At 38.1% G+C, this 9348-nt stretch overlaps 1 protein-coding gene across 1 annotated transcript in view; it reads right to left on the bottom strand.

Moving 5' to 3' along the window:
* NSUN7 (NOP2/Sun RNA methyltransferase family member 7) overlaps positions 1 to 9348 on the bottom strand; it is a 123193-nt gene that overhangs the window by 75894 nt on the left and 37951 nt on the right. The window contains exons 4-6 of the mRNA XM_007947173.2: positions 3034 to 3186; positions 2511 to 2694; positions 513 to 723 (exon numbers count right to left, since the gene is read on the bottom strand). Coding sequence (XP_007945364.2) covers positions 513 to 723; positions 2511 to 2694; positions 3034 to 3186 — 548 coding nt within the window. The remainder of the gene's footprint in view (positions 1 to 512; positions 724 to 2510; positions 2695 to 3033; positions 3187 to 9348) is intronic.

Genomic DNA, 9348 nt, shown 5'->3' with positions numbered 1-9348 from the left:
GGTCTGACTCAACGGCACATAACAACAACAACAATTACCTTCTTTAAATAATTATTGTGAGTTTCAAATGATATTTAAAAAAAAAAAAAAACCCTCACTGTTATTGAATTGATTCCAACTCACAGTGACCCCCACTGGGTTTCCAAGCCAGTAAATCATCATGGACATAGACTGTCTCATCTTCCTTCCATGGAGCAGCTGGCAGGTTTGAACTGCCAACCTTCTGGTTAGCGGCAAATGCTTTAGCCATTGGGCCACCAGAGTTCCTTAATCATATAGTAGCTAAATATCAAGCACTATACCAAAGTACATTCATTAGTTTAACCTGTAATTCCTCAACCAACAATAAGCAAAATTAACAGCCTGATATAATACAGATTAGTGAAGATTTTAAGAGTACACCTCAGATACAGAGTTTTTACTTCACAAAAAAATAATAAATGTAAATATTTTTAACATTTTCAAAATCTTGTAGAACTACAATCACTAAACAAATAAACATCTATACGCACTTTTACATCCCATTTTTGTGAAAAGGTTCTTCAGGTCAGGATCCTTAGCATGTGATTCTACTCCACAAACAAATATTTTTGAGGTGTTATTATTTGTTAAGATTGACATATGGGCGACTGTGTACCATGAACCTGTATTGACCATTAAGATATCATCATCCATATTCAATAAAGCCTTGACTGAATGGACAGCAAGACTTCGAGACTTGTCCTACAAGATAATAGTGTGGTTAGAATTTCAAAGGGTACAACCAGAAACATAAACCAACTTCCTTTTGTCTTAGAAAAACCAAAATACTAGGTGGGGATCTTGAAAAGATGCCAAATCCATTTAGTTTAAAATATGTGAGTATATGTCTAAATATGGATAAAGATAATATATGTTTAAAGAAAAAACAATTTTGTTTAACCTTGACTATGACTGTTATTTAACTTTCATATAGTGGTCAGGCAATCCCAAACTCACAAGGCTCTGATTACTAGATTAGCAATGTCCTGCCTTAGCTCCCATTTTCACCCCTTCATGAAAATCCATTTATTTACTACCACCATTCTTTCTTCCCATTACATTGTCATCTAAACTGCTGCTAGTTCATAGGGATTCAAAGAAAAAAGTTTGGGAAGCTTATAAAAGAGGGTTTGATAGACTGGATTTCTGCAGTTAATCTCAGGGTATCACTACAAAAAAGGCCAAAAGATTCCATGCAAAAATGTGACAGTAAAGAAGACCAAGGTGAATCTGAAATAAGCAGTGAAACTGAAGGACAGACAATGAATTGAACCTAAGTTTTTAGACCTTCTCTTTTTTATTCTATTGAGCCAATATTATACCTTGCACTGGTAGGCATTATGCAGTAAAACTTGGGATAGTTGGAACTTGTATAGTCAGAAACCTGTCAGAGAAAGGAAACTTGCGAGGCCTAGAAAAACAAAGCAGTCCCATCAAATTCCACTTCTCACAGGTTTCACTGTATTAAAAAAAAAAAAAAAACTGCTGTCGTTGAGTCATTTCTGATATGGCATCCTAGTGTTACAGACTAGACTTCTCCAAGGGTTTTCTTGGCTGTAATCTTTTATGGAAGCAGATTGCCAGACCTCTTCAGTGACACCACTGGATGGGTTTAACCACTAACCTTTCTGTTAGTAGTCAACTGCATGCTGTTTGTACAACCCAGGGACCTAGCTATTACACACCTCTTAGGAGCTCTGGTGGCGTAATGCCTAAGTCATCTGACTGCTAACCAGAAGGCCGGCAGTTCAAACCCACCAGCCACTCCTCAGAAGGAAGATTGGGTGATCTACTTCTGTAGTGATACTGCCTTGGAAACCCAAGGAGGGATCACTATGTGTCAGGACCGACTCGATGGCAGTGAGTTTGGTTTGGTTTGTATAAATCAAAGCTGTTAAGACTACTAAAGAGGTATTGGAAAGTATTACATATTGCTTTTTCATATATATAGGATGGTACTAGCAAAGTGTTGTTGTTGTTAGGTGCCGTCGAGTCATTTCCAACTTATAGAGACCCCATGCACAGCAGAACGAAACACTGCCCGATCCCACTCCAGCTCCATGATCCCTACTATATTTGAGCCCATCATCACAGCCCCCATGTCAATCACAGTGTCAACACTAGCAAAGTATCTTCCCCAAATATGGAAATAAGAAAAAGTGTCATTGTACTTTCTCTTGAATGCTCCCTTAGGTGACAAAAATACAGCCTTTCAGCTGGCAGCAATATAAGTCTTCTAATCTATGGAGTCTGAGTAGGAGAATATTATGTTCTTTACTACTTCACATGGGATAAAGATGCCAAGGTATAATATGAACACTTAGTGTAAAGATATCAATGTTATTTAAGGTGACAAGTAGGCCTTATAAACCTCTCTAATAATCCATAAAAAAACAGAAACAGCGTTAGGTATTATTTTTAGGTAGAAGGATTCTTTGACTGAGTAGGATTGTTATATAAGATGCACAAGGAAAGAAACATTAATTTACCTGAAGTATAAGTTTGTAATCTTTGAAAAGATCTATACTTAGAAGATCATTTTTAAGATGAGATGGAAAAATTAAGACATCATAGCAATGTTTGTCCACAGCGAAGACTTTATCATCAATATGAAAGACAGATTTGACTTTATGATACCCTTTTTTCCTCAAATTACTATAAACGTCTTCAGGGCTGTAAATATACAACATTAGGTTGTAATTACAAATAGAATACAGTAGAATATATTTAACACTAATATATTTTCCTTCAACAAAGAAAAATATCAACTGCATATACTATATCCAAAGGAATTTATAATTTCAGCCAACAGTAGGTTAAAAGATAATTAGAGACACATAAGTCAATGTGTTCATGTAATTATCTTTGGTATTTTGGTAATAAAATCCTGAACTAAACTGTAATTCCCCAAATACTACCTCCTCCACATCATCCCTCAAAAAAGGTAGTATTTCTTATCACATTACTTTGAAAAGCTAGAGACTTGCTGATGGGTTTGTTTAAAACTCTTACCTGATTTTACAAGTATTTATCCAAGCATAAAGTGGCAAAGTGGAGGCCCTTAGTTCCTGTTTTCTAACTGTTTCTGGTAGAATGTGGTAAATTGAAAGGGCATCATGTTTGATTCGACATCTTGCCAATGATGCAGCCAATTTTGTCTTAAAACTAGAGACAGAAAATCCATTCTTGGTGACAATTGCATTTAAAACAAGATCATCAATTTTCCCACTAGAAATATAAACAAATTACTACAATTTTAACAAATTCTTCTGTAATTCGATTTCAAAATTTTAAGTTTAAAATAAAATGTTGCCATATTTGAAAATGGAAATCCAATAATCTTGTATCTCATATTCTTTTTCCAATTTTTCCTACCCCTATATAGTTGGGCATCTCCTCAGATACTTATATCAATGGTTGATTGAAAGACAGATGTTATGCAGTGGAAAAGGTGTAGGATTAAGAAGCAGACAAACCTGGAATTAAATTCAGGTCCTATGGCAGTTAAGTTGTGTGTCAACTTGGCTGAACCTGGTTTTGAGTTGGCTCGGCAGCTGGATGTACTTACTTCCCAGGCTGAGACTAGTAATCAGCTCCATTGTGGAATCTGCAGTGAGCAGCTGAATAGCTACTTTAGGGACATGGTCTGCTTCCAGTATATAAGAAGTAGCTTTGAGGAAGATCTTGAGTTTTGGGCACATCTAGACCCTGCATTTGGTGAAGTCTTCATCTCAGTGGCCTGCTATGTTGTCTGCTGATCTTGGGACTGTTGTTGTTGTTGTTGTTATGTGCCGTCGAGTCGGACCCGACTCATAGTGACCCCTCTTTGGGTTTCCGAGGCAGTATCAGTATGGAAGTAAATTGCCCCATCTTCCTTCCGATTGGGACTATTAATGGACTTGAATTAGTGCCCTGCTGTGTTACTTGATAATTTTGGGATTGTGCCATTTTACTTGTAGACCTTGGGTTTGTCAGCCTCAGCAGCCAGCAGCCATATGAGTTAAAAGAAGCCTCCAGCTTCAGTGGGCCAGAAGCAAGAGGTAGAGCTGAAGCCCAAGGTCAAGGAGCTTTCACCCAGCCCCTAGAGCTGGCACTTCAACTCAGACTCCTAGCCTCCAAAACTCTAAGAGAATGAACCCCTGTTTGTTAAGGTCATACATTTGTGGTATGTCTGTTAGACCAGGAATAGATAACCAAAACAGGTCCTATCACGTATTGGCTGTGTGACCTCAGGTATATCACTCAATCTTCTCTCTTAGCCTCAGTTTTCTCATCGATGAAACGTGACCAACTTACTTTGCTATTAATGTAGTGAGTAATAATCATATGTGTAAAATACTTAGCAGAGTGTCTGGGATATAGCTTTTGTTTTTGTTGTCAGGTGTCGTTAAGTTGGTTCCGACTCATAGCAACCCTATGAACAACAGAACAAGACACTGCCTGGTCCTGTTCCACCCCACAATTATTACTATGCTTGAGCACATTGTTGTAGCCACTGTGTCAGTCCATCTTATTGAGGATCTTCCTCTTTTTCACTGACCCACTACTGTTCCAAACATGATGTCCTTCTCCGAGGACTGGCTCCTCCTGATAACATGTCCAAAGTGTATGTGAGAGTAAGTGCTTCAAATATTCTTCACTTTTAGGCCAATGAGAGGCTGTCCTGATCAAAGAATTGCTGCCTGAGTGTTCCTGAGCCTGAATTATAACCTGTTACTTCCCCAGTAAACCCAATACTTGTGGGGGGGGAAAAAATCTTCCTCACTTTTAGCAAGCTAGGTTGTGTCATATGCATATTGCAGGTTGTTAATGAGTCTTCCTTCAATCCTGATGCTGTATTCTTCTTCATATAATCTAGTTTCTTGGATTATTTCCTCTGATATATTATATTGTTTCATATAGTGCCAAAAGATGAGTCCCTCAAGTTGAAAGGCACTCAAAATATGACTAGGGAAGAGCTGCCTCCTCAAAGTATACTCAACCTTAATGACCTTTATTTACTGATATGGCACGACTCAAAATGAGAATAGCAACAAACATCCATTAATAATTGGAACATGCAATGTAAGGAGTATGAAACTAGGAAAATTGGAAATTTTCAAAAATCAAGTGGGATGCATAAAGATCAATTTGCTAGGCATTAGTGAGCTGAGATGGACTGGTACTGGACATTTTGAATTGGACAATCATATAGTCTATTATGCTGGAAATGACAAATTGAAGAGGAACAGCATCACATTCATAGTCATAAAGAACATTTCAAGATTTTGTCCACAGAATCCTTCAATATTGCAACTCTAGGCTTGACTTTTCTCCGTGCCTTTAGCTTGAGAAATGCTGAGTGTGTCCTTCACCTCTGCTTTTCTAACTCCAGATCTTTGCATATTTTGTTGTAATACTTTACTTTGTCTTTTTAAGCTGCACTTTGAAATCTTCCATTCAGCTCTTTTACTTTAACATTTCTTCTATTCGTTTTAACTACTCTAAGTTCAACAGTAAGTTCCAGCTTGGCCTTTTCTTTCTTTCCTGTCTTTTTGCTTTCTTCATGTACGATGTCCTTGATGTCATCATTAGTGTTCAGTGCATAATTTCTATTCTTGAGATGGTCTCTAAATTGAAGTGAGATATACTTGTACTTTAGCTCTCATAAACAAGTTTTCTTCAACTTGCATATGAGCAATTAATGGTCTGTTTCTGCAGGTGGACATTGGCATTGTTCTCACTGACAATATTGAGCTTCTCCATCTTCTCTTCCCATAGATATAGTAGCTTTGACTCCTGTGTATTTAATCTGAGGAGGTCCACACATATAGTCACTATTTATGTTGTTCAAAAAGGTATTTGGAGTCTTGCAAAATTCTATCATGTGATCTCCAGCGATAGTTCTATCACCACACGTCCACATTTTCCAACTACCAATGCTTCTGGTATATAGCAGGCACTCATTATATTCTAGCTATTGGTAGTTGAGCGATAGATTTCTCTCCTTCTATGAGTTCAATTTCCAGCCAACGCACCCATGAGCAGTCACCTCCCTTTTGCTTGTGCAGGCTTATGTGTTGCTATCATACTGAACAGGTTTCAATGGAGTTTCCAGCCTGTAACAGAGTAGGAAGAAAGGTCTGGAAATCTTCAGAAAATCAGCCATGAAAACCATACGGGCTGGGTAGCATTTAGTCCCCTGTGCACAGGGTCACCATGAGTCAGGAGTCAACTCAAAGGCAGCCAACAATAAAACTGTCATTGTAGATGACAGCACTGTAGTCTTGATAAAACTAAGGTACTTTCATGAATCTGTATCAAAGCCTTCCCAATTCTAGATATCCCATTCTTCCAAGTTCTAAGTAACATAAAAGAAAAACAACAATCAGCTTCACCAAGAAGGTCCAACGATTTTTCTTGATTTTATAGCCCAAATTTTTAATAAATGAAAATACAGGCCATGTTCTTGCCTCATATTCATAACATTTTCACAGCAGAAGTCTAATTTAAATTGTTTTTGGTGTATATAGGTATTTGTATCCAGAGACATTAAATATTCTGAAACATAGATTTTTATATTCTTCATGCGTATGACCCTCTAGCCAACTTAGAAAAGAAATAAATCCAGAGAAGAGTAGTTTACAGTTGGCCATTTTTCAGGGCTCTAAGAATGACTCATGGAGAAGAATGAGACATAACAAATGGATCAGCACCCAAAGTAAAGTTATTTTTACAGCAAGAGCTGTAAGTTCCTCTGAAAGAATTTGTCACTAACTGCTTAAAGCATTTGACTGTCACCAAAAAGTTGGTGATTTGAACCCACCAGCCTCTGTGCAGAAGAAAGATGAGGCAGTCTGCTTCAATAAAGATTTAGAGCCTTGGCAAGCCAATGGGGTCACTATGAGTCAGTAAATTTGTTTTTGACTTTTGGAGACCATAATTTTTTTAAAAAAGAAAAGAAAAATATTCTAGGCACCTTTCTGATAATTACCCCAGTACTTCCATAGTGATACCACCTCAGAAACCCAAGGAGGGGTTGCTGTGAGTCAGATTTGACTCAATGGCAGTCAGTTGTTTTTTTTTATTTTTTTGTCTGACAAAAGATAGAATGAAATCAGAAAGACTTGGGCATCAATAGAGGGCAAGAGACAGCAAAGGGCAGAACGGTGATAATAAATCACAGCAGGAATAGTTATTTTAAACCCCCTTCCCCCCCCAAAAAAAAAACTATGGCTATCAAGTTGACTCAGACTCATAGGCCCCTTCAGGATAGAGTAGAACTGCCCCTGTGGGCAGATTCATGGAAGCAGACTGCCTCATCTTTCTCCCATAAAGTAGCTGGTAGGTTCAAACTGCCAAACTTTGGGTTAGCAGCCAAATTCTTTAACAGCTACGCCACCAGAGCACTGGAGTTACTTTAAAACTCAACCATTGCCACAGAGTTGGATCCGACTCATAGTGACCCCTCCTTGGGTTTCCAAGGCAGTATCACTATGGAAGCAGATTGCCCAACTTTCCCTCCAAGGAGTGGCTGGCTGGTGGGTTTGAACCGCCAGCCTTCTGGTTAGCAGTCAAATGCCTTACTTAGGCACTATGCCACCAGAGCTCCCTGAGTTACTTTAGAGATCTATAAATAGGGATAGTATAGCTGCTAACATCAGGTAACAGCACCTGGTCATTGTAATTCCAAAGGTTCTTATTGTGCTGCAAGTGACAAACTCAATTCCAATCAGGAGAGCAGAACTGATGTCCTAGGTTTCTGTGTGGGTTTAAGCTAAGAAGAAGTAGAAAATGCACCCACCAAGAATGACTCAAGTTCTTCCTGCTGTAGGAACCTCTGATACAAGGGTTACACTCAGGTTATTTAAAAAAAAAAAAAAAAAAGTGCCTTATAATGGAATATAAAATAGCTTGAAGTGTTTGGGTCAAGAATGGAAGTTATGACAGTATAAAGATTGTCAATTCTCAATGGTTTAAGGAGGACTTAACCCATGGTTTCTTCCTTTTTGATATTGTTAGATGCCTTCATTTACAGCAAATAATAGAAAGTCATCTACTTTTTGAAATCAAGATATTCAGTATGAAAGTTATAGCTGCCTATCTCTACCTCTGTTTCCCAAAGTCCTTAAAGATGATGAAATTGATATATGATAAGTAGTAAAAACAGACTAACAGTTCAGATAATAAGACTATATAAACGAAGTTTCACCAACAGTTCAGTCAATGAGTTTTTAAATTCTTTTGGTCCTCAGAAAAAATCTTTTGTTTTACTTAGTATACAGTATAAAACAACTACAGTATTAAGAGTGGGCTCTTTGGTCAAATTACCTAACCTCTGTAATCTTTGTTTTTTTCATCTATGCACATGTAGATGATAATAGGAACTATATTGAATAGAATTTATAAAGAATAAATAAAATAATCCATGTAAAATAGTTCCAGCCGCCAGAACAGATAAGGCAGGGGAGCGCCCCAGGTAGCAGGAAGCAGCTGCAGAAAGAGCTGGCGGCTAGACCAGATAAGGGGAAGCCCAGGAAGTGAGCAGAGCAGTAGGAACAGCTAAGGGAGACGAACTTGTCTGTCGGTTTGTTGTACTGTGGTGGATTTCATGATGCTGTGAGGCTTGAGGCTGTGCCAGCAGAGGTGCCCATGGTGGACTGGCTTTGGTAGAGCTTCCAGACTGAGATAGACTTGGAAGAGGGAAGAGGCCATCCACTTCCCAGAGAATTAGCCAGTGAAAACTTTATGAATAGTAGTGAAACACTGTCTGATATATTACTTGAAAATTTTATGAATAGCCCTGAAACACTGTCCATTACAGTGCCAGAAAATGAGCCCCTCAAGTCAGAAGGCACTCAAAATATAACCGGGAAAGATCTGCCTCACCAGAGTAGAGCCTACCTTAATAATATGGATAAAGTAGAGCTTTTGGGACCTCCATTTGCTGATGTGGCATGACTCAATATGGGAAGAAACAGCCACAAACATCCATTAAAAACTGGAACATGGGATGTACGAAGTATGAATCCAGGAAAATTGGAAGTTGTCAAAAATGAAATGGAATGTATAAAGACTAAGATCATAGGTATTAGTGAGCTGAAATAGACTGGTTTTGGCCATTTTGAATCAGACAATCATATGATTTACTATGCCGAGAATGACAAACTGAAGAGGAATGGCGTGGTATTCATCATCACAAAGAATGTTTCAAGATCTATCCTGAAGTACCTTACTGTCAGTGATAAAGTAATATCCATATGCCTACAAGGAAATCCAGTTAATACTACTATTATTCAAATTTATGCACCAACCACCAAAGCCAAAGATGAGGAAATTGAAGATTTT

The sequence above is a fragment of the Orycteropus afer genome, unplaced genomic scaffold, assembly GCF_000298275.1.
Source record: "Orycteropus afer afer isolate SDZICR_OR568_19922 unplaced genomic scaffold, OryAfe1.0 scaffold00176, whole genome shotgun sequence".
Classification (NCBI taxonomy): Eukaryota; Metazoa; Chordata; class Mammalia; order Tubulidentata; family Orycteropodidae; genus Orycteropus; species Orycteropus afer.
This window is presented reverse-complemented; position numbering and strand designations above follow the sequence as displayed.